At 41.3% G+C, this 26,749-nt stretch overlaps 1 protein-coding gene across 1 annotated transcript in view; it reads left to right on the top strand.

The window, feature by feature from the left end:
- Positions 1–24,262: 24,262 nt before the first annotated feature.
- Positions 24,263–26,749, top strand: part of ADAM23 (ADAM metallopeptidase domain 23) — a 163,367-nt gene continuing 160,880 nt past the window's right edge. The window contains exons 1-2 of the mRNA XM_029224413.1: positions 24,263–24,667; positions 25,791–26,008. Coding sequence (XP_029080246.1) covers positions 24,454–24,667; positions 25,791–26,008 — 432 coding nt within the window. The 5' untranslated portion in view covers positions 24,263–24,453. The remainder of the gene's footprint in view (positions 24,668–25,790; positions 26,009–26,749) is intronic.

The following is a 26,749-nucleotide window of genomic DNA, read 5'->3' as shown; positions in this document are numbered from 1 at the left end:
CATTTTGTCATATAAGGAAAATTAGCTTTTATCAACGTACTTTAAGCCATATGCATTTCTAATTGATACAGTGTGGAAATAAAATAGTTGGCTCCTTTAATCAATATTTTGAAAGACTAAAGTGACTAGGTCAATTCTAGGCTAAAGTAAAAGAAATACATGTTCACTGACCTGCAGTAGATAAAAACATAGGCTTAAAGAAAAGAGAATAGGAAATATTTCCTTCACAACTCTTGTTAGAAGAGTTTTTCCATGAATATGCCAATCAATTTAAATATTTGAACCCCTATGATATCTAGATTGAGTTAAGTGAGCTTCTTAGCTGTTCAAACCACTGTATTTTACAGAAATGGGAGTAGCATATATAAGGACTAGAGAATCGAATGTGAGCTGAGGGGGAATGTGTTGGCCATCTTTCTAGCCACTTATTACTGTCATCTATTGCCTTGCTTATTATTTTTATTTTGAAATAATTTCAAGTTTACAGAAATGTTGCGAGATTAGTACAAGGAACTTTCATATACCCTTTACTCAGTTTCACTAATTGTTAACATTTTCCCATATTTGCTTTATCATTCTCTCTGTTTATTTTTTATTTATTTAATTTTTGGAGGAAAATGTATTTTATTTTTTTTAATGGAAAGGCATTTTATTTTAAATATAGCAGTGTGTACATGTCAATCCCAAATTCCCAGTCTATCCCTCCCCTCCACCCTTCCCCGCTGGTAACCATAAATTCGTTCTCTAAGTCTGTGAGCATCCTCTCTGTTTAGAAAGGTAGATATAGGTGTAAATATTTTTTTCTGAGCTATTTGAGAATAAACTGTAGACCAGATGTTACTTTACCCCTAAAGTGTTCAGTGTATATTTCTAAAAAAGATGGAAATTCTTTTACATAACCATAGTACAATTATCAAAATCAGGAAATAACATTGATAGAATATTATTATCTAATAATAATATGGACCTTATTCTAATTTTGGCAATTATTCCAATAATGAGATAAATAGATAGATAGATATATCTGTCTTTTGGTCCAGGATCAATTCAGGATTGCATATTGTTTTTAGCTGTCATGAACCTCCTAATTTTATAATTAAAAACATGCATGTGTCTATTTTCTTAGATGACTGTATATAGCAATCATAAAATAAGAAATGCCATACTGAGTCATACCCACTCTCAGTCAAGCTCATTATGTTGGTGGCAATGGATGGAGATGATTTGCAAGAGTATGGTTATTGTCCTTAGTTTAAGTTTTAAATTTGCACTGAAGGACTTCCCTGGTGGCGCAGTGGTTAAGAATCCGCCTGCCAATGCAGGGGACATGGGTTCGATCCCTGGTCCGGAAAGATCCCACATGCTGTGGAGCAAGTAAGCCCGTGTGCCACAACTACTGAACCTGCGCTCTAGAGCCTGTGAGCCACAACTACTGAGCCCGCATGCCACAACCACTGAAGCCCGCACACCTAGAGCCTGTGCTCCACAACAAGAGAAGCCACCACAACGAGAAGCCTGCATACCACAATGAAGAGTAGCCCCCACTCGCCACAACTAGAGAAAGCCCATGTGCAGCAACGAAGACCCAATGCAGCCAAAAAAAGAAAAATTTGCACTGAAGTTGTAAACATATGTAGTTAAAGAGTCAAATAGGGTTTCCCTGGTGGCGCAGTGGTTGAGAGTCCGCTTGCCGATGCAGGGGACATGGGTTCGTGCCCCGGTTCGGGAAGATCCCACATGCCGCAGAGCGGCTGGGCCTGTCAGCCATGGCCACTGAGCCTGCGTGTCTGGAGCCTGTGCTCCACAATGGGAGAGGCCATAACAGTGAGAGGCCCGCCTACCGCAAAAAAAAAAAAAAGAGTCAAATAATTCCAGGGACTTACCTGGCGATCCAGTGGTTAAGACTTAGACTTCCAATGCAGGGGTTACAGGTTCTATCCCTGGTTGGGGAGATAAGATCCTACATGCCTCATGACCAAAAAACCAAAACATAAAACAGAAGCAATATTGTAACAAATTCAATAAAGACTTAAAAAAAAATGGTCCACATTAAAAAAAAATGTAAAGAAAAAGAGTCAAATAATTCCAAAATGTTTCTTATGAGAAAAAAAATAGCAGCCTCTACCTTGACTTTTTTATTTTCTCCATTTCTCATTTCTCAGAAGCAAATATGTTAAAATATCTTAGCTGATTCTTTTGATATTTACCTTCATGTACCTAAATAACACGCTTATCTTACTATATAATTTTAGGGGAACTTATACAAAATCTATTGATTTCCTGTTGTGGAAGATGTTATGGCAGATGAGAACATACCCTTCCCATATATCTGACCTCCTAATACAGTCATACCATAATTTTGTTTAGATTAATATTTGGAGTTATTGTTTTTATTGCTATAAAGTGCTACTGATAGCTGATATTATATGACAACTTTTCCTTTTCTGCCCAAATTTGCTTTCCTTGGACTTAATAATTATCTTACTTTTTGTATTTGCTTATTTTTCTATGTATATATCACTAATTCAAGGCCAAATTCCTCTAGCTGTCTAAATCTCTTTTTATTATATTCAGCTGTATTATGTCTTTTAACAATTTATCTTCTTGACAAAACCTCTCCCAGAGCTCTCTGACCTTCTTCAATGTGAACCAGTTGCCCCTCTCTATCTGGGGACCATTGTCATCAGGCATCTCTCTTTATTGTCATTCTGAGGATTCTCATACCCTTTCTCCTTTGTTGCATTCCCATTTCCTCTATTTCATGTCTTTCTCTTTCTTTTTTCTCTCTGTTTTCTGGCACTGTCAGTTTTTGAGATTTTTGACAGTTTTAATGTGTAAATTGAATCATGTCTTTGTCGTCTCCACTGCTGGCTTTAGATTCAGCTTTCCTTGTAATTTTCAAAGACTCAAGATACAACACATGCTACAACATGGATGAACCTTGAGGACATTATTCTAATGAAATAAACCAGTCACAAAAGAACAAATATCCTGTGATTCCACTTATATAAAATACCTAGAGTAGTCAAATTCATTGATATTTTATGGAAAGTAAGATGGTGGTTGCCATGAGCTGGGGAGAGGGAAGAATGGTAAATTATTGTTTAATAGATATAGAGTTTCAGTTTCATAAGAAGAAAAGAGTTCTGTGGATTGATGGCAGTGAAATTAGCATAACAACATGAATTAAAAAAAAAATTTTTTTTTGGTCATGCTGGCATGCAGGATCTTAGTTCCCTGACTATGTGGGATCGAACCTGTGCCCCCTGCAGTAGAAGTGCGGAGCGCTAACCACTGGACTGCCAGGGTATTCCCCAACAATGTGAATGTTTTTAATGCCACTGAAGTGTACACTTAAAAATGCTTAAGATAGAGCAAGATGGGGGATAGGAAGACTTCTATCATTCTCTCCCTCATGGACACACCAATTCAACAACACTACCTGGACCAATTCCCTTTGTGAGAGATCCAGAAATCAATTCAGAGGACTCTACTACCAAGGCAAGAGCAAAACCAGCTGTACTGAAGCTGGTAGGAGAATTTGAGCTCCATTTTGCCATAATCCCTCCCTTTGGTACAGTGCTACATGACTGGGAGTAAACTCCCAGCTCCCAGCTTCTCCCTGGAGAAGGAAAGAAAGGATTAGACTGAACGTCCAACATTCTGACCATGTACTGGTTTCTTCCTTGCCAGAATCTGAGTGCTGGTATGGAAAGACCCTATGTTGGGGGCCATTAAAAGTAAATGCAGCTCTTTGGATTAACATGCAAGCACTCACCATAGCCTTTCCTCCTGGCTCAGTACTGAGTTAGAGGATGAAAAAAATCTGAAATCTCAGCTTCTCCCTGGGGAGGGAAAGTGGTGGGCCATACATCAAAGATTCCAATTTTTTTGTAGTGCTGTCTGAGAGACTGATATCTGTCTCACCCACCTCAGAGCACTGGTGGGACTGGCATAATCTAAACTCCTGAAGGTCCTTGAGAACAAGGGCAAAGGCTTGGATTAGTACACAGTCACCCACCAGAGCTCCTCAAAGCAGAGTGAGCAGAAGAAAAGTCCTAAATACAAGCTTCTTCCTGGGCAGGGAAAGGATTAACAAAATGGCAATATCAAGTCCTAATCTATTGATAGTTACTTTAAATGTAAATGGATTAAATTCTCCAATCAAAAGACAGAGAGTGGCTGAATGGGTAAAAAGACAAGATCTAACTATATGCTGTGTACAAGAGACACACTTTAGATTTAAAGATACACATGGACTGAAAGTGAAGAGTAGACAAAGATATTCCATGCAAGTGGTAACCAAAAGAGAGCAGGAGTGGTCAGAATTACATCAGACAAAATATACTTTGTCAAAACTGTCACAAGAGGCTAAGAAGGACATTACATGATGCAAGGGTCAAATCATGAAGAAGATGCAACAATATAAATACGTATATATCCAACATTACAGCACCTAAATATATAAAGCAAACATTGACAGAACTGAAGGGAGAAATAGACAGCAATACAATAACAGTAGGAGATTTTAATACAACACTTTAAATAATAGATAGAACATCCAGACAGAAACCTGTGAGGAAACACTGGACTTGGACTATACTTTAGACCAAATGTCCCTAACAGACATATATAGAAATTTAACCCAACAGCCACAGGATATACATTCTCCTCAAGCACACACAGAACATTCTCCAGGACCGATCATATGTTGGGCCACAAAGCAAAGATACCCCTTCTACATTCCAAGTTATAGGTGACAGTTTTGCTAATTGGTCTGCACATAATTCAGGCCACTTTTTCTCAGCTTCCAATAGCAAGTTCTTCAGTGTTCTTCAAGCCTTCACTAATTATCCCCTTGAAATCCTTCCATATTTTGCCTGCCACTGAATCCCAAAGCCAATGCCATATATTTTAGGTTTTTATTAGGGCAACATCCTACTTCTAGGTACCAAATTCTGGTTTGGTCACCTATTGATATGTAACAAACTACCTCAAACTTAGTGGCTTAAAATGACAGCTATTTTATTATCTCTCATTGCTCTGTGTGTTGATTGGGAACACCTGTGCAGTTCTTCTACTGGCATTTTTTGTGGTCTTTCTCATGGCTGCAGTCAGATGGTAACTGGAATCCTTGGGCAGCTGGGGCTCCCTCTCTGTGTAGTCTCAGACTCTATTCTTCATGTGACCTCTCTATATCATCTTTCTAGTAGGGTAGCTGGACTTTTTCTTTCTTTCTTTCTTTCTTTCTTTCTGCTGCTCTGGGTCTTTGTTGTGGTGTGTGGGCTTAGTTGTGGTATGTGGGATCTTAGTTCCCCAACCGGGGATTGAACACGGGACCCTCACATTGGGAGCATGGAGTCTTAACCACTGGACTGCCAGGGAAATCCCTGAACTTCTTATATGGGGTTTCTTGACTTCCCAAACTGAATGTTCCAAGAGAGAGAAAAGAGAAGCAGTCAATCCTCCTAAAGGCTAGAATTGGTATTGTGTCACTTCTGGCACATTTTATTGGAAATCTGGAGTTAGTGTAGGAGGGGACTATAAAGAAGGCATGGGGCTTCCCTGGTGGCGCAGTGGTTGAGCGTCCGCCTGCCGATGCAGGGGACACGGGTTTGCGCCCCGGTCCAGGAAGATCCCACATGCCGTGGAGCGGCTGGGCCCATGAGCCATGGCCGCTGAGCCTGCGCGTCCGGAGCCTGTGCTCCGCAACGGAAGAGGCCACAACAGTGAGAGGCCCGCGTACCGCAAAAAAAAAAAAAAAAAAAAGAAGGCATGGATACCATAGGCATGCACTTTGGCAGGTGTCTTTGAACACTAGCTACCACATAGTGTTGTGGTGAGATGTTTTCTATTTGAAAACAGCAAGAATGGGGTACTATTCCTTAATGAAAGACATGATTGTATTATGTTTTGCTCTAGTTCAGCTAGGAACCTTCCTACATATATTTAAGTACGTGTGTGTGTGTGTGTGTGTGTAGATAGATATTTGAAAATTTGAAAATGCATGTAGTTACTTCTTTATGACAGATAATTTAGAGAACATTAACATTTTGTTAGGTGAAATGATATGGGGGAGAATGTGACATAATAAACACTTGACTGGAAGCCAAGGAATTCCTCATCTAAGCTAAGAATTACGACAATACAGTAGTGTGACCTTGGACAAGCTCAAACTTTTCTGGATCTTAGTCTCATCTGTAAGAACCCTTTCATGTTGGAAAGGGACTTTTCACTGATCTATACTGACATTAGACTAATGTTTTAGGACTATTTTAGGACTAATTATCTGTTGTACTCTTACATCTCTCAAGATTGAGCTGAAGTATTACATCCTCTGGGAGGCCTTCACCCAAATTAAATCACAACCTTTGTAGAGTGATGTGAAGTTCTCAGAGTTATAGCAGCCAAATTATGCAAAAAGTTTCAGATGTTGTATTCATAGAACAAGTGATTTGCTAAATCAAACAACAATTCAAAATATTTAGCAATGGGCTGAAAACATCAACTTTGTCATTTTTAGTTTCTGTTTTTCATCATGAATATGAAAAATAGGTGAATTTCTCTATGTAGATGCCTCTTTTTATAGTTGCTTAAATTCATGTAATCATATCTTTCTTAGTCAGGGTAGACTAACTGCTAAAACAAACAATCCTAACATTTCAGTGGCTTAACATAATAAAAGTTTGGTTTTTGCTCATGCAATAATTCAACATAGGTGTTCCTGGACAAATAGTTCCTAGGCGGCTCTCTTCTTTCAGTCCTTATGTTCTTGGGGGCTCCTTCATTCTATTGGCGGGTGAGGTGAGAGAGAGAGAGGATTGCGCATGAGAGATCTTTATGTTCTTTTTCTCTGCCTGCATTCTGTTGGCCAGAACTCAATCACATAGCTCCTCATAACTGCAGGGGAGGCTGGGAAATGTAGTTTTGCTATGTGCCCAGAAAAGAGAAAGATTAGATTGCTATGTGTTAGTTGGTGAGCAGCTAGCACCCTCTGTGCCAGTGTCCATCTTTCGTTATATTTTACTCCCTAGGCCTCTGACATTTATTTATCTGTATGTGCTTTCTATTTTTTACCTTAATATTAGAGACATGTGAGTAGAGGGAATAGAGAGAAGTGTTTGGATGGGTTTCAAAGGATCTTCTACTGTATCAATGAACCTTTGTGTTTATGGTAGAGTGACTGGGGTTATGGCCTCAGGGTGGGTTGAGGAGAAGGAGACTTCTTGGTGAATAGTTTCTCTGATTCAAAAAATGCTCCTTTAGAAAAAAAGTCTTAGTTTAAAACTGATAATTCATTACCAGCTAAAACGCTGCTTTATAGTAATTCCCTTAATTCCCAGTGCATTAAAATCCAAAGTGATTGGCAGATTGTAGTCTGAAGAACAGAAAAAAAATAAATTTCACTGTTTGCATGATTTTGCTTTTTTTTTTTTTTGCGGTACGCGGGCCTCTCACTATTTGTGGCCTCTCCCGTTGTGGAGCACAGGCTCCGGACGCGCAGACTCAGCGGCCATGGCTCACGGGCCCAGCCGCTCCGCAGCATGTGGGATCTTCTCGGACTGGGCCACGAACCCGTGTCCCCTGCATCGGCAGGTGGACTCTCAACCACTGCGCCACCAGGGAAGCCGCGATTTTGCATGTTGATAGCTCCGTTGGGTCCTTTCTGTTTTCACCCTAAATAGCCAGAGGCCCTAGAAACACAGAACTGCTCATTTTCTAGCCCACTAGAGGTAGTGCCAGATTTGATGATTGGGCTTCCTGAGGCTCACACGGTCAGATTTGTGAAGCGCAAGCAAGGTATTTCAGTAACGGGGCAAAATTCACTTCCAAGGAGGGGAAATGTCAGCCATGTTGCTAGTTCATGTCAACATAGATCAGTGGAAAGATAGTCTCCCTGACCATGTGCAGAAGGCTGTGTCCTTTTTTTGGCTAGCTCTCCACATCTGTCACTAATATAAATGAATCTTAGTAGAACATGTTGAAGATGAAAAAGACAAAAAGGAGACATCATATTTTTTATTGTCTTTATGTTAAACAGTGTCTTGTTTCTAGAAATGCTTTAAATTTGAAAACTGACTAAGCTGGAGTTGTTTGGGATGGAGAGGGTATAGAAAATGTCAAAATGTAACTGCCATCCTCGAGTCTACCAGTGACTGCAGACTAGATTACAAAAACAGAGTTGAATGGGCTCTTTTTCAAGCTTACAATGAGTCTGTTTTAGTCTCACTTATATTTTTGCCAAAGATTTTTTTCCTTGCATTCTAATTAGATTCTTCTCCGATTTAGCCTTACTTAATCTTCTACTTTGAAAACTCTTATCAAATATCACCTAATGGTTGCATTTAGAATGAAAAAATAAGGAACTTTATTGCTGTTATCAACATAAAACTAATGCCTACTACTAACTAGCTAGTTTGGGGGCAAGTTACTGAAATTCTCCAGGACTTACTTTTTCTACCTCTGATACATGATGATTCTGAACTAAATATTCTCCGAGGTTCCTTTCAGTTGTAATGATCTATGGCGTTTCCGAATCTTCTGAGGTGAGAAGGAATATGGTGGCTTATATTTTTCAGAGGGCCCAATTAATAGTTCCCCAGTTCTCTAACCAGATTCTGTACAAACCGAAAGAAGGCTGGAGGCCAAAACGTCACTCTATTCTGATGGAGGACTTCTGTCCTCTGTGGGTAGCTCAGTCCCAGTAGGAAAAAGGAAAGCTGATCTGCACATGCCCAGTTTATTCACCTCAAATTTACTCATCAGACAAATCACTTCTGTATCCCAGAGGTGGAGACAGGAAGGGACAGAGAGAAGCCAGGAGCAGAATGCAGTAGACTTCCACTGCCTTGGAAAGCAGCATCAGCAATGGAAGAATCATTTCCTGCTAATGATATGTTAGAGCAGAAGATACAAACTGGGAGATATATATCGGTAACTGTGGGTTAGATCATGGAGGATCTTGAAATAAAAGGCAATAGGGAGTCACTGTAGGTACTTGAGAAGGAGCAAACTGAAAACAATTTAAAGAAAAGCACAACTCAGTAATAAATTTAAAAAAAAGTTTGGAGAGCAAAGAGGGACTGGATGTTAGAAAAGGAAAGAAGTAATTAAGGCTTAGGCATTTTGTTTTTGGAAGACATACTTCAAGAATGAAAAAGAAATACAGGAACAGGGTTATCCTGTGTTGATCCAGAGGATAGAGTTATATAATCTAGAGTGGAAGTTACGCTAATATTGAAAACTTTGGTTCAGTGTAAGGAAGAGCTCAGGATTAGAGGTGTTGAAATGTGTATTAGGCTCTCAGTCAGGTTTTTCATAGGGAAAAAGTCACCACTGTGAGTCACGTCTGGTCTACTTTCATGTTTTCTTTGACTTCAGGCAGTGTTTTAAAACATTTGAATAAGCAGTTAATATTTAGTAATTTAAAAAAGTATGGATTTCAGGTTCTTCTTGAACTAGCACTACTGGACCTACCTGAAGACAACAGTTGGACAGAGCTCTGTAAGGTCTTCCCCATGTAGACAAGGCGTGTGCTTTACTGTTTGCCACAGTCCTCACCATTCCTTATTGTATGGCATCTATTTTTCTCATTACCTGCCTGGTCCCTATGTAGGCATTTGACTTATCAACAATTGTTGTATTGGGAATTTCTACACTGAGAAGGAAAATGAATTCAATAGCTCTTGACTCACAGCTTCTCTGATTCCAAGTTCTTTGGATATTTATGTATAACTTAATCTCGTTTTAAATCAGACCAGTTTCCTTCTGTGATGTGTTATTTTCATTATCATTTTTTCATCTCATTATTTCATTTTCATTGTTCTGGTAATATTTTTTTTTGCTTTAGAGAAACTATGTGAGGTTTTCAACTGGCATTAAGCATAAAAATGGTGAACAGGATCTGTAGATAGGCCTAAGCCCACGCAAGTAGGGACGTGGCCAAATTAGCTAGAGGCACTACTTCTCCCTCGCAGTGCTCCATCACTGAGAATGGGGGCTCCCCTGAATACTTGCTGTAGGTGTATTGTCCCAGCTTGCCCTCCCAAGTCACTATTTAACAGGGCCTCACAGCACCCTACATGGTTCCTGGTTGGCCTATTGGACTTCTAAGCATGGCTTAATTTTTGAGAAGTGATTCCAAAGCCATGACAGAGTGGTTATATAGTCCATAGTCAGCACAAAGAAACCTGATCCACGAGGAAGTAGATAAGGCAGGGAATGATTCTAGAGAAGCTAGGAAGAGGATGCAAAGGATGTCAGGGGATAGAAACAAGGGGAGGCCAGATGGTCAAGGGGGCATCAGTAGGGCAGAGGAGGGACTGGCGGGAGAGGGACAGAGCAAAGTGTGGGTGCATTACAGAGTGGGTGCAGGAGAAACTTTGTCAAGTAGGGATTCTGATTACTGTTGTCACCTTTACGGATAATTTGGTACTGGGCTGGAGGTGGGTTAATTTTGTGTTTGCCTCATCTCGTTGACTGACCATGGCTTGTATCTCATTTCTTTATAAGTATTGACAGAGAGCTGATAAATTGATGAACACTTGATATTATGACAAAAGGAAAAGAAACCCTAGATACTAAGGAATATGTATATTAATAATGATAAAACCACTACAATACAACATATATATGCAGCACTTTCCTCATAGGGTGGCTTTTCACTCACAGATGTTGCCCCATCTCTGGGATATGTCCCAGAAAATGAAATAGAGTATATACCCTTGGGTATCACCAAACTAAAGCCCATGATGGGTCCCAAGGCTCATGCTACAATAAAGCCTCTTTTTCTTCCATGACATAAATATCAAATATCAGAGCCATATGTCAACCTGTTACTTCCCTTTAATAATTTTCTTTTTAATAAACATTATGTTGATGTTAGAGAAGAACTGGATTGTCAAACCTGCATCTTTATTTATTTATTTGTTTATTTTTTGGCCACACCACGCGGCATGTGGGACATTAATTCCCCGACGGGAATCAAACCCGTGCCCCCTGCACTGGAAGTGTGGAATCTTAACTACTGGACCACCAGGGAAGTCCCCCTGCTTTAATAATTTATATCAACCACAAACATTTAACTAAATGTAAATTCCAACATATGATAATTGACAAGTTTGCAGTATGCTAGAGTTTATCTAGTGATTGCATGTATACGCCTTTTAAAATTCCTCATGACACCGTGATGAGACATGACTTCCAATCATAAATTGCATCCTCCTGCCACTGTACTGTACCGCCTGCTGCTCTTAGCAGTTCCTGGGTTTTGCTAAAATGCATTTTCTGTAAGCCCTTCAATATAGCAAATCACCACAAAATGGATTGTGTACTCCCCAAAGAATAATGTTATCATTGAGTGTTGCCTTCTTCACTTAAAACATGAAATACCGTATTAAATAAATCAAAGATTAACTACAGTATTTCCTCTTTAAAAGATAATAAAATTAAGTCCTATAAAATGGAAAGGAATGTCTATATGTGTTGATTACACAAGGGCTCAAATATAGCATAGTTTATATAAAGTTTGGAAAAATTCTAGCTCTCCTTTATCATAAATACCACCCACATAAAGTGAATATTCTGGTTAAAATAGCCATCAATTAAGTGTGCAAGACAGACCTATGTATTTTAATGAAACAGAGTACAAAAATATTCAATGACAGGGTTTTAGGTTCTACGTTACAACTAACCTTTCAGAAACCAACACTCGTGTAGTTTTAGTTTAGCATCAAAGATGAAAATCCATAATTATCTGAATAGATTATTAAAAATACTCATATATGTTTGTGTGAGGCTGAATTTTTTCATATCCTTTAACCATAAAAACAAATTAAATGCATAAACAGACATGAAAATCCAACAATCTTCTCAAAAGACCGACAAGAATGCAACTTGCAAAAATGTAAAATGAAAAGAGATCCACTCTTCTCACTACACTATTTTATTTTGGAAATAGTTATTTTTATAAAAATATACTATTTCTTTTGACATGTAATGGGTTATTAATATTATTCTAAATGAATAAATAAATATTTTTTTAAACTTAAAAAATGTAACCATCAGTTAAACATTTACTTAGTAATTATTTTCCTGTCATTTTAGACTTAGGAGAACTTTTGTGGTATTATTTTTATGATCTGCATCTTTAAAAAGTTGGGCAGAACAGATGGTTGTTGCATTCTGTTGCAGGTTGGGGTCTCTGGGAAGCAGACTCGAAGATGGAGTTTGGCATACAGGATGTTTTTTATGGAAAGGTGTTGGGATCAATGCCCTGTGGAAGGGTGGAGGAGGGAGGCAAAGGGAGAAGGAGAGCTGACCTAAGAGCTGCGTTGGCACACCCCACAGGGGGCTGTGGAGTGAAAATGGCTCATCAGAGTTTTACTGCGTTAGGGTAAATTATGGCTGCCAGATAAAATACAGGACACACAGTTAGATTTGAATTTCAGATTCAAATTCGAATGGGACATACTTCTACTAAAAGATTATTCATTGTTTATCTGAAGTTCAAATTTAGCTGGCTGTATTGTATTTTCATCTGCTACAGCTGGCAGTGTGAGCCAAAATGGGCAGGCTTTTATATCCCTGCCTGTTATTGCATGTGGATCACTTAGGGGATGGTGTGACCCTAAGCACCCCTGGGAATGGCATTACTCTCTGCTACTGAAGCAATCCCTAAAAGGGCTGACATCTAAGGGCTGTCTGCTGACACCACTCCCAGCAGCTGGGGCAACAAGTCCTTTCTTCTTTTTTTTTTTTTTTTGCGTTACGCGGGCCTCACACTGTCGTGGCCTCTCCTGCTGCGGAGCACAGGCTCCGGACGCGCAGGCCCACCGGCCATGGCTCACGGGCCCAGCCGCTCCGCGGCATGTGGGATTTTCCCGGCCCGGGGCACGAACCCGTGTCCCCTGAATCGGCAGGCAGACTCTAAACCACTGCGCCACCAGGGAAGCCCAACAAGTCCTTTCTTAAGTGGCATCTGGGCAGCCCAGGTCCATGTCAGTTGCACTACAGGCCGACCTCCGAGATACTGTGATTAGGTTTTAGATCACCGCAATAAAGCGAATGTTACAGTAAAGCGAGTCGCACGAAGTTTTTGGTTTTGAGTGCATGCTACATCTATTTAAATTACAAGATGTTAAACAAAATTACAAAATGTTAAAAAGCACTAAAGACCTCCCAGAACATTTAATTTTAACAGATATTACGGCGTACCTTTCAAAATAAAATGTAAAAATACAGGCATACCTCGGAGATATTGTGGTTTCGGTTCCAGACCACCACAACAAAGCGAGTATTGCAGTAAAGCCAGTCACATGAAATATTTGGCTTCCCGGTGCATATAAAAGTTATGTTTACACTACACTTCAGTCTATTAAGTGTACAAAAGCACTATGTCAAAAAAAAACCCAACAAAATACACAACTTAATTAAAAAATACTTTATTGCTAAAAAAATGCTAACCATCATACGAACCTTCAGTGAGTGGAAATCTTTTTGCTGGTGGAGACTTTTGCCTCGATGTTGATGGCGGCTGAATAATCAGGATGGTGGATGCTGAAGGCTGGGCTGGCTGTGGCAGTTTCTTAAAATAAGGCAATAATGAAGTGTGCCGCATCGATGATCTCTTCTTTTCACGAACAATTTCTCTGTAGCGTGCAGTGCTGTTTGATGGTATTTTACCCACAGTGGAAATTCTTTCAAAATTGGAGTAAATCCTCTCAAATCCTGCCACTGCTTTATCAACTAAGTTTATGTAATATTCTAAATCCTTTGTTGTCATTTCAACAATCTTCACAGCACCTTCACCAGGAGTAGATTCCATCTCAAGAAACCACTTTCTTTGCTCATCTATAAGAAACAACTTTTCATCCATTAAAGTTTTATCATGAGATTGCAGCAATTCAGTCACATCTTTAGACTCCACTTCTAATTCTAGTTCTCTTGCTATTTCCACCACATCTGCAATTACTTCTTCCACTGAAGTCGTGAACCCCTCAAAGTCATCCTTACAGGTTATAATCAACTTCTTCCAAACCCCTGTTAATGTTAATATTTTGACCTCTTCCCAGGAATCGCCAATATTCTTAATAACATCTAGAATGGTGAATCTCTTCCAGAAGGATTTCAACTGACTTTGCCTAGATCCATCAGAGGAATCATTGTCTCTAGCAGCTATGGCCTTGTATTTCTCAAATAATAAGACTTGAAAGTCTAAATTACTCCCTGATCCATGGGTTGCAGAATGGATATTGTGTTAGCAGGTATGAAAACAACATTAATCTGTAATGTTGTACATCCCCATAAGAGCTCTTGGTGACTAGGTACATTGCCAATGAGCTGTAAGGAATCTTTTTTATCTGAGCATTAGGTCTCAACGGTGGGCCTAAAATATTCAGTAAACTGTGCTGTAAACAGATGTGCTGTCATCCTTTTTTCTCCCATTTAGAGAGCACAAGCAGAGTAGATTTAGGATAATTCTTAAGGGACCTAGGATCTTTAGAATGGTAAATGGGCATTGGCTTCAGTTAAAGTCGCCAGCTGCATTAACCTCTAACAAGAGAGACAGCCTGTATTTTGAAGCCAAGCATTGACTTCTCCTCTCTAGCTATGAAAGTGCTAGATGGCATATTCTTCCAATAGAAAGCTGTTTCATCTACATTGAAAATCTGTTGTTTAGTGTAGCCACCTTCATTAATTATCTTAGTTAGATCTTCTGGATAACTTGCTGCAGCTTCTACATCAGCACTTTTAAAAATATATTTATTTATTTAGGGCTGTGTTGGGTCTTTGTTGCTGCACGTGGGCTTTCTGTAGTTGCGGCTAGTGGGGGCTACTCTTTGTTGCGGTGTATGGGCTTCTCATTGTGGTGACTTCTCTTGTTGTGGAGCACAGGCTCTAGGTGTGTGGGCTTCAGTAGTTGTGGCACATGGGCTCAGTAGTTGTGGCTCACGGGCTCTAGAACACAGGCTTGGTAGTTGTGGCACATGGGCTTAGTTGCTCCAAGGCATGCGGGATCTTCCCAGACCAGGACTTGAACCCGTGTCCCTTGCATTGGCAGGGGGCTTCTTAACCACTGCGTCACCAGGGAAGTCCCTACGTCAGCACTTGCCTTTTCACCTTGCACTTTTATGTTATGGAGATGTCTTCTTCCCTTAAATCTTATGAACCAACCTCTGCTTGCTTCAAACTCTTCTTCTGCAGCTTCCTTACATCTCTCAGCTTTCACAGAATTGAAGAGAGTAAGAGCCTCTCTTACTTAAAAATGGCACTGATAACTTGGTTGATGCAGAGTTGCCACAAACTTTCAATTTGTAAAAAAATGCCACATCTGTGAAGCACAATAAAGCAAAGTGCAGTAAAATGAGGTATGCCTGTATCTTGTTGCTAGTGTTGTTGTTTTTAACATTTTGCCATAGGAAATAGAAATACTCCTGGATCATGTCCAATTTATTTACAGGGCTTGTGCATCACAGTTTGGTGTAATTTTCATCATATTTTCTATTTGGTGATCAATATTGTTTTGTTGGCATTTTAAAATAAAGTTGTTTTGTTCAAGGACAGTGAACTCCACAGTCTGTTTCCCATGTTGGTGTGGAGTGTGTGTGTGTGTGTGTGTGTGTGTGTGTGTTATTGCCAGCTGTGATACGGATAATAAGCTACGTGTGCCGTGATATTTGAAAGTGGGATGTATAGCTATTTAGATATACAAATAGTTTACATTAGTTTTTCCAAAACTTACTTGTTGATATTGAAATTCTTTTCTTAGTTTTTTTGGTCAGGTCACATAGCTTCAAAACATTTTGTTTACAGTTTATCTCAGTTCATCCAAACATTTCATTACATGGAAAAACTTCATGTTTTCTGCAAGGGCATTTTCAGCATGCAATCTACCTCTCAGATAATTTATCAGAATAACAAACACAAAGTCTTAGAATTGGATTCTTGAGAAGGCTAGAGTTTATCTTTTTCTTCTAGAGAAGTGATTGTCTGTCTCTATCATTTGTTTTCTATCTCCAAGTCATGTCTACATCCATGACATGAATAGTCTAATACCACGACAATCTAACAGGAATAATATAGCTAGTTCAGTTTTAATGTATGTGCTAAAATATAGTAAATGACAAAATTGTGCAAAAGCAAATTATATGATCTAAGGAGCTATGTGCTAGCCGTTCTTTTTGCCTCAGAACAACAAAAGGATAAAAATATTTAATGAATGCCGATCAGGGTTTAAGCTTCCTTTGTTATGTCATTAGAAATCTGAACATGCTAATATGCTGGCAAAAGCTAATATTAATTGATAAAGGTAGATTAATAAATGTTGCTAGTTATAATTATAATTAAACTAAATTGAATAGGTGGCTATGTTGGTTAATTTAAAATTTAGAAAAAATTAAATTCTCTGGTAAGGGAGGATCTTGGCCCTCTCTTGTGGAATGCTATTTCAATGTAAGAAACAAATATCTGGACCATAATTAGGTTTTGTTTTAGAGTTATACAAATAATTGTATAGAATGGCTGTATTCAAAAGTCTCTAATGTGAAGTAAGGAACACAATTCAGAACATTTTGTGCATGAGTCAATGTGTCTGTGGTTTTAAACAGACAAAAATAAAATTTAAAATTCTATTTATAGCCAAGTGCCATGATTTCAAAATGCTTTTGAAGAAAATTTCAGATCGTTTTAAGTGTTTTCTTTTGGGGCTGTGGCCAAATAAATTATACAGCATCAGTGTTTTTCAGCTCCAGTTTCAAACAAAATAAATTTCTAATTAAATGTGGAATGGGTAGAGGATTGAATTTTAGTAATTTTTTGGTGAATTTTATTACTACACTTGATAAATTGATAGGGTTTGTGAGTCATTATGTTGTGGTTGGGAGTTTATTCTTTGGAGTTAGGCAAACATGCTTCCTGACCCAGTCCTGCTTCATATGACCCTGGATAAATTATCTGACTTCTACAAGCCTCAGTTCCCTCATCAGTCAAAATGGGATAGTGGCTCCTTCATACAACTGCATGAGGATTAAACGAGATCATTCAGGTAAAGTGCTTAACATGGTATCTAGCACATCTTGCAGGTGCTGCATAAATAATCTTTTCTTCCTCCTCCTTCTCTTTGTTATTATTTTTATTATTTTTTTGTTATTATTTCCTGTATTCTTTTTTGTTTCTCACCAAATTTGGCACTTCCTAAAACATGATTTAAGATGCTGCAGTTGTTGAATTCTTAGGATATACTGAGGGTATTATAAGAAACTCATTGGATGAGAAAATTGTCCCTTGGAAATATTTGAGACACAAAAGACAAGAGAAGTAGGAGAACAATAGGTATTTTATTTGAATGAATTACCTCCAAAGATGTGTGGCACCTCTCCCCATAGTTATGCTGCCAAGCTATGGAACTGGGCTTAGAGGAACTGATGCTGTTGGGACCTAGACCTCGTAGCTATGTCCTTCTTTATCTTTACATAGCAATGTCAAGTGGAAGACTGGAAATGAATTACATTGCAGACTGACCAGAATTTTTGCAAGTCAATTTTTTAAAAACAAACTATTTACAAAGTACAATGGAAAGTACTGGAAAGCCTGGAAGAGGGGACTCTGAATCCGGTCCCAAGTCACCACAGATTGGTGTGACCTTGGGCAATAAGGTCTGCATCTTTGTTTCTACAACAATGGGTTTGAACTCCTAGATGACTTCACAGGTAACTTCTGTCTCAAATGTTTTCTAATTCTGTATTTTCTTAGATTTTGCAGCAATTGTACTAAGCTAATTTTTTAAGCTTTCCTCGTTCAGGGTTAACTTGTTATAAAAGCAGAAATAGGGAAGAAGACCTTGGGAACAGCGCAGGACTTGAATTCAGGGTTCCAATTCGAGTTCTTGATGTCTTGTTCTGGTGTGTGATCTTGGGAAATCCCTCTACCTAGTGTATCTTAACTCTGCTTCACATTCAATTAAACTGGGAGGAATTGTAAAACACTGATGTTGGATTCCAGCCTTGAAGATTCTAAAGACTCAGCCATCAATAGATTGTTAAAGCTTTCCAGGTGATTAGAATGTGCAGCCAGGATTGAGGATCACTGCAAAAACCAGGGGGCCTTGGTATCCTTGCATCCAAGATGGAGCTCCTAAAAAGAATAGCAATAACTGTCTTCTCTGTGTGACAGAATTGAAGATCTAATAAAATAAAACAGATAAAAGCACTTTTCGATGTGTAAACGCATAGTAATGATTAAAGCAGGCTTTATTAAAGGGTTTAACTACTATTGTTATGCAAATGCTAGGGATTAGCACTAGTATATTAATTCTGCTGATGGGTTTCTAACCTTTTATATAAAATTTACTTGCGGTCTCTAAGAGTAGTTTAGGACTTCCTTCCCCAATTAGTACATGGCAATTTACTTCTGCAGAAACTCCAAGGTCTGCTCTGTGACCCAGAGAGGGTTTAATAATGACGTGTTGCCTCAGTGATTATTCTCAATAAACACAATTCTTCCAAGTTTTGCATAGCATAGATCATCGCCACAAGTCATCACGACATGCTTGTTTATCCCTTTGTACTACAGCTTGTAAGTACACCAAACTGGGATAAACTAGCCGAATGTTTGCATAGTGGGGAGAAAAATCAGCTGTTTTAAAAATGTATCCTGTTCCTACTTAACCTTCGTTTAACATAATATCCCTTAAGAACTAAATTTTACGTGTCTCCAGTGGTTATCTTTCTTCAGATATTTTCACGCTTTGACACTATGACACATTTTTGCCTGTTCAACTATTCCTTTAGAAATATGTCAGACTTCCCTGGTGGTGCAGTGGTTAAGAATCCTCCTGCCAATGCAGGGGACATGGGTTCGAGCCCTGGTTCGGGAAGATCCCACATTCCGTGGAGCAACTAAGCCCGTGCACCACAACTATGAGCCTGCGCTCTAGAGCCTGCAAGCCACAACTACTGAGCCCGTGAGCCACAACTACTGAAGCCTGTGCACCTAGAGCCCGTGCTCCGCAACAAGAGAAGCCACTGCAACGAGAAGCCTGCGCACTGCAGTGAAGAGTAGCCGCCGCTCGCCGCAACTAGAGAAAGCCCGCGTGCAGCAACGAAGACCCAACGTGGGAAAAAAAAAAAAAAAAAAAAAAAAAAAAGAAATATGTCTGTGACCATTGCAGTTTTGGTAATAAATACTTCTGCTTTGTCCAGTAGTGTTGAGTAAAGTCACACCTTGACTTCTGAAATTGGCCCACTGTGGTCTGTCCCTCAGAATGAGCAGGTGTATTTAACATAGACTTGCAGACTTAGTTTTCATGAACTTCAAGGCTGCCTGTTCGGCTCTGTATACTGGCTGCCTTGCAGCCACTCTTCAGGGTTGAGTTTGAGGAACACAAACACAGGGCACTTATAGTGATGGGCTCCAGGAAGGGCTGTCACTGGGTGTGTTACTCCATCCTCTGACCTGTCAGGACTGTAGCCTTCATTCAGCATCTCTCTGCTCACCAGAAAATACATCTTGGCAAAAAAAAAAAAAAAAAAGTCTGGAATCTTTTCTGTATATGTATTTTTTTTGCGAATGATTTCTGACATTTCCCTCCGTTGTCTAAGTCTGGAAATGACCTCGAAATGGAGGAATACTTCTTTCTTTAGGAAACCCTTCAAATGCTGAATGTTATTAAGAAATAAGCAATTACCGATTAAACAACTAGTAAAGCTCAGTGAAGAGCTAGCTCTTTTGGAGTTAGAGCTATGTATACTGTTGCACGTGCTTTTCTGCTCACAAGCATATTAATGCAGTTGATAAAAAAGTTTAACCTTAAGTCAATATAAATAAATATATATAGTTAAAAATGGTAGGTTGACAAACTAGGGCCTGCAGGCTGCATGATTTTTACATTTTTTAAAGTGTTGTAAAAAAATTACCAAGAATATGCGTCAGAAACCATATGGCACACAAGGTCTAAAATATTTACTATATGACTCTTTAGAGAAAATGTTTGCTGACCCCAGAACAATGTGGAAAGTACAGATAATAGAGCTCACTTATTTTTGGCTCTTACCAAATAGTACGCTGTCTTGTGTTGAGAAGCCGGAGCTGGGCGACTGAACTAAGAACATGCAGATTATGACCCGCTGAAAGGTCGGGGCGGGATGGGGGGCACAAGTCACCCACACGGGCAGGCAGGTAGCCCTCTCAGCATCCGAGATCCCACTTTGGTGAAGTGTAATCCGTAGGGTCATTTGGATTGAAGGCACAGTTTCAATACACCCACACAAAGGAAGCAGAGTCACAAGATTTATTACTTACAGATCCCAGAAGCTGGGGGTGGGAGGTAATGAGCTGGGGGAAGGGCAGTGACCTCTGTCCCAGGTCACCAGTGAGCAGGAGATAAAGAGTGCAGCAAGCAACTATCACTTATAACTGTATAGCACAGGGGACTATATTCAATGTCTTGTAATAACCTATAATAGAAAAAAATCTGAAAAGGAATATGTATGTATATACGTATATATGTATAAGTGAATCGCTTTACACCGGAAACATTGTAAGTAAAAAGATTAAAAACTGATTAATTAAAATAAAAAAAAAAGAAAGAAGGTTGGGGCGGAGGTCACTGACTTTTCACGGGCTTAACTCTAAGTAGCTACGTGAAGAGGTGCCCAGGAAAAGCACAATGCACACTTAAGGCAGGAATCCTAAAGTCAAGCCCTTATCCAAATTTTTCAGACTCTTGAGTGTGAGCAGGGTTATCATACTGTAAAATGCCTATGCAGCAAGTCAGAGAAACAAAAGTTGTTTTTCTCATCACACTTTTTCCCTTGGAGGCATTAATTTTCACTTGTAAAATCAGTCTTCACAGCCAGTCTAAAAAGAGAATGAAGAACCTCCTCTACCAGAGTCTGTAACGGAATTCTCTGCTCCCAGCCAGCTCTCTGAATGGAGCTGCCCTGGAATCAGAGCTGCCGCCCTTTGACCCTTGTTTGTGCAGTTGCTCTCACTCCCCCAGACCACTCCTCAGCATCATCGCCATCCACCAATTTGCTGCACACCTTCTTTGACCTTGGCTTTTTGGTCAAATGATTTTTCCATTCTAATTGCTGTTGTGAATCTGCTTTGCTACATTGCCCTACTTTTTCACCTGCTTTCATCTTCCAAGGCCCCTCTTCTGTGATCCCTTTTTCTACCTTCTCTCCCAGAATTTCAGCCCTGTTGAGGCAGATGCCTTCCAAATCTTATATTTCTACCCTTTTACTTGCTCTTGTGCAGGTCCAGTTTCCTCACTGGTTTCAAGACAGGTCCGGTCTGCCCCCTGCAACAAACGAGAGCAAAGAGAGGACTTCTGGTGTCTTCCCTCACCGGCCCAGCTGAACCACTTTGGGAGCAGCACAGCTACCCTTTGTGGACGCTGCTTGCACACGCTCTTCCTTGTGTTCAGTTAATATCCACATAGCTTGCTGTAATTTTCTTCCCATGGGCTTCCTGGCCGCTTGTTTTCACCTACGACTCCATCTACTAAGTTCACCAGGCCACTCCAGTGGTCCCTGATGCTCTTGGGATCCAGCACACATGTCTAACCAGAGCTATTACAGCACCCAAACTTCTGGTACTTTCCTCCCTTCATTCCACTCCAGCTTGCTGAATCCCTCCCTCCTACCTGTGAGTGCCCCTCTACCCAATACACATTTATCAAATGCTGACTCCATTCTGGGTACTATGCTAGGCTCTACAGATCAGGGATGAATGAGACGCAGCTTAAGTCTCAGTGTTTTTTGACGGGGGAAAGATGATATGCACAGACATGAATATAGAACAAAGCAGTAGATGACGATGGACAAAATTTCTAAATATTATAAGCACAGAGGGGACTATTTAGAACTAGACTCTCTAACAATAAACATTCCAAGCTACCTAATGAGACTATTACTAAATCAAACAAATTAACTGCTTAAAGAATATTTGATTCTGTTCTTAACCTCCCCTTAAATATATGGTTTAAGGGCCAAACTTCTAATACATTCTTTTCTGAGTGATTTACTCCTTCTCTGACTCACTATCTCATTTACTAATACATTATCTAGGCTCCGGTCGAGTCTGTAAACATTAAAGTTCTGTAAATAAATGCAGTTTTTGGATTACAGTGCAAAAGACAACATCTTTTTTTTTTTGTTGCAAATACTTCTGCTCCTTACTAGAAATGGAATTCAGTCCTTATTCTGTTTCCCAAGTGCATGGGATTGTGGCTGCTGACTGGTTGGTATGCAGGTGGTCTGGGTAACTCATGGCTTTATTTATTGGAAGAGGCTTTGAGAGGTTGTTACTCAATTGTAAGAGATGCCTTTTAAAGAACTTTGCATCTGGGCATCTTTTGCCTTTCATTTCCTTTTCCCTTCTCATTCCTTGTCCACCTCCTTTGCCCCCAAGCCCTTTTCCAGGATTATATCATTATATCAAACATAAATTGGGAAAACCTAGCCAGGACATGCTTGTCTTGAGGGAGACATCCCCAAGAGCACTGAGCTGCAAGTAGGAACTATGGGGAGGTGGGCATGTTCACCAGTTTGCCCCATGTGCCTCTTGCTACTGGTACCTCCGCTGGTCTATTCATTCATGACATATTTTGAGAGACTTCTCTGTGCCACAAACACCACGCTAGCTGCTAGGGACACAAACTGAGCCAAAGGGAAAACTGTTGCTGCCCACATTTGGGGGAGGTAGCATCAATGACAAGTTCACATTAATAAATGTGTGATAACAAATTGATATCCTAGCTCTGATACAAAGAGGAAGAGCTAATATTAGTGTTTAATTCTCTAACAATTCTGAGATCTCTGGTCTCTCTCTGTGTGTGTCTGTCTCGTCTCTCTCTCTCCCCCTTCCCTCTGTTAACTGGGGGTGGAGAAGACAGCTAACAACACCGAGTCCTGTCATTGCTGTGGTGCATTATACCCACATCCTTTCTCTTTATTGTGAGATTCTTGATCCCCCAAAGTAGATGGTATTATCTCCATTTTAAATACACATAACGGAGAAAGACAACATTGCTATTACTCAGACTGTCATTGGGATGGCGAACAAATGAATGCTTGCATTATGGGAGTTTGGGGGCAGAAATATGCCACAGGCCCTAATTTGAAACCATCGTATTTAGTTTCTGCTGATCCACCCAATTCAGGGATTTTATTTTTTTTTTACAGCAGTGAGAGAAAAATCTTTCTTTCTCTGCACAAGTCAGGACCAGATCTCAAAATCTGCAATGTGCCCTCTCCGATGCACGCCCACCCACCGGCTTGACAAATGCTGGATTTCCCATGATAGCTGCCACACACTCGGTTTCTCATCTCCCTATTTCTTCCCCGCCAGAATTTCTAAATCCTTCCGGAACACGTCCAGTCATCCTTTCTGAACTTTTGAGCTCCATCTGCTTTCCGCAAAGGCCCTGGGCACAAGCCCGGGCGACAGAGGCCCCCGGGCGACAGAGGCCCCCGGGCGACAGAGGCCCCCGGGCGACAGAGGCCAGGGCGGAGGGCCCAGCTCGGGGGATCCCTGCGCCTTGAGCTCTGCAAGGCCGCAGGGCGTCATCTGGCCAGCGAGCCCGCCACGCGCCAAAGTGCTTCCCAGCCCTCGTTCCCCGCGCTGCCAGCGAACTGAATGAGGAGCAGTGCTATTTTTACCTCCCCGGCTGCAATCCTTTATATATCAATATATTTGCAGGAAGGAAATATAAAGGATTAACAGGGAAATGCTTGGCCTAAGTTTTACCCGAGAAGGTGGCGGTTGGAACAGGAGGGGGTATGTAAGGTCTGGGGTGGTGGAAAAGGCAGGCCGATTTCTCTGGCTGGCTGTTTCCTCCAGATCATTCTGTCCTGGAAATCCCCACACTCTTCTTTCTTCCCCTCTGGCTAATCCCTGGCTGCCAGCTTCCTCTCTCCCCCGCCCCCAACTCTTGAGGTGCCACCGTCACCTCTGATGCTGCATCACTCTGCTCCCTTTTTTTCCCTCTCTCCTTTCTCTTCCACAATAAAGCATGCGCAGTGCGTCCCGTGCCAGGCAACAGCATCAGCATCAGGACGCGAAGCCGCGCTCGGGCGCGCTCTCGAGGGCGGGGCGCACGCCCGCGCCGCTCGCTCTCGCTCGCCGCCTCAGCATCCTCAGCCCCAGCGGCAGCCCCCGCAGTCACTGGAGCTGCCGCGCCCGCCGCAGGGAGGGAGGAGCATCTGGGGTGGCTCCAAGTTGGCGGAGCGACTGGGACCCCCGGACTCTTCAGCAGCCACCCCGGGAGGGGCTGAGAGGCGAGCACGGCAGGGGGCGCCGCCCAGCCCCTAGCCCCGAGCTCCGACCCCCCTGTCCGCGGCCGCACCATGCGCGCCGAGCCGGCGTGACCGGCTCCGCCCGCAACCTTACCCGCAGCCTAGCCCGGCGCTCTCGCTGGCCACACCGAGCGGCGTCCGGGAGCTATGAGCCATGAAGCCACCCGGCAACAGCTCCGGGCGGCCGCCCGTGGAGGGCTGCAGCCTCCCCCGAGCCTCCAGCTGCTCCCGCGGCGGCCCCGCCGGCCCGGCGCCCATCCGCGCCCCGGCCCGCGCGCCGCCCTGCCGCCTGCTCCTCGCACTTCTCCTGCTGCCTCCACTCGCCGCCTCATCCCGGCCCCGCGCCTGGCGGGCTGCTGCACCCAGCGGTGGGTATGGCCCAGGTGCCCTTTGCATTGCCTTGCCCACGGGGCCCTGCAGAGGAGAGCGAAGGGCACGCGGGTCCGTGAGCTCCGGACACGTCCAGGGCTCGGCCTTTCCGAGCCTCTCTCTGCCTGCCCACCTCTCTCATTCCCAAACCGGCGTTCATTCCAGTTCACTTTTTGAAGTCCATTTTTCTGTTGCATTCACTAAATTACTGCCGGTTCCACTGGAAGGTATTCAGTGGATGCGGGGTCCCTAACTGAGCTCTGTGCAACTTAGGGAAACCGGTGGATGGGAAATGCAGCGAGGGAGCAAGTTTTTTCTTGGGTGGTGGAGTCTGAACGTGAGTGCGGGAGGATGTGATGAGAATAGTGGTAACGTGTTTCCTCAAATTGCCTAGTGGGTTTATTCACTGCTGTTGGAATTAAGGTGGGGGAGGGAAACTTCGGGGATATAAACCTTTGGCTTGTAATTTCTCAAAATGCTTGTCATTATAATGAACAATGAAGATAATATGATGTTCAATACATTGATGATTGGACATCAGTGACCGCAGATAGCTGGTCATAGGCAGGAAAATAAAAAGAAATTGGAAAGCTGCCAGCATCTGCATCCCTCTATGGCAAAAGATTTTTGCTCATCTCAAAGTTAAAAGAAAAGGGAATTGTCCATTTTGTTAAGTGAATCTGTTAACATTCCGTGTTCATGAGTTCCGCACTCAAGTTATCTGTGGAGCGTTCTTAGCTCTCAGGTGGGATACTCTTAGTCCTAGTCCCATTGAGCTTCTGTAGACTCCCAAGGGGGGGGGAGGTGAGGGGCAGAAACCCTGAGCATGTTCGTTTAATGACCCTTCCTTCAAGTCCGTTCCCCCTCAGCCCCACCACCAGACTTAGAAGTATAGATTTAAGACTATAAACAGTACATTGTTGTATAAGCCTTATTGGCTGATAACCTATCCAGGCCATTTCATTGTTGAAATAACTTGCTTTCCTGTGTCTCTACGCCTTACCTGCTTAAAAGTAGAAAACTTTGTTTTTGCAATTAATGGAAAAATGCATTTTAGTACTTATGTATTTATAGGGTATGTGTGTGTTTGTGTATGTTTGTGTCACCCCCCTCCCCCCCCAGCTCCACATTGGAATGAAACTGCAGAAAACAATTTGGGAGTCCTGGCAGATGAAGACAACACATTGCAACAGAATAGCAGCAGTAATAGCAGTTACAGCAATGCAATGCAGAAGGAAATCACACTGCCTTCAAGACTCGTATATTACATCAACCAAGACTCGGAAAGCCCTTACCACGTTCTTGACACGAAGGCAAGACACCAGCAAAAACATAACAAGGTAGGCAGGGTCTGGGTATGCAAAAGTGGCTGCCATGAAAAGTTAGTTGTCCTTTGATTTGATTTTCTGCCAGAATCTGATTTCACAAATGTTACTGCAGCATTTTATTAGGAAACCAATTAATATTATGATAGGGGAGAAACTGGAGGGAATTAACCTGGGATCTACTGGGATAGGGCTGCTGTCTGTCTTTCCTCTCTGACACTAAACTGGAATTGGAATTTTCTTATCGCCTTATAAGTTTAACAGCTGAAATGTTGTCCATTTTTCTTGTAGGTGCATTGAACGCTGAACAGTAGTTAAGCGAATACGTTGATGGTCCTGACTTTTATCTGTGAGGCTTTATGTAAGGGTGCAGTATTCTACCTCCCATGACGAAAACTGCTTTCAATCTGCACCCAGAAAATTGCTATAAAAAGCTGTTGAGCTGCAGATTCCCCATCAGTCTTTCACTTAGAAATTGAGTGGTTAAGTTTGAACAACCTCTTTCTTTCTTTAGTTGGTCAGTAGGAAAAAAATACTTTTTTGTTGTTATATTTTCAGTAGGTAAACAATATGACATTTTAAAAGATTATGGTGAATGTAAACAAACAATTTATATAATATAGAGACCAGTTTTTGTCAGCACAATCCTTCAAGAGTTTATCTGCATTCATTGTGAGCGGTAACTTTACTTGCAGATTGGTTCAGAAAGTGTCACTGATTTTTAAAAAGGCATTCAGTGGAAGATGAGGGTGCTTA

The sequence above is a fragment of the Monodon monoceros genome, unplaced genomic scaffold, assembly GCF_005190385.1.
Source record: "Monodon monoceros isolate NGI ecotype Baffin Bay Population unplaced genomic scaffold, NGI_Narwhal_1 Super_Scaffold_16, whole genome shotgun sequence".
NCBI lineage: Eukaryota > Metazoa > Chordata > Mammalia > Artiodactyla > Monodontidae > Monodon > Monodon monoceros.
This window is presented reverse-complemented; position numbering and strand designations above follow the sequence as displayed.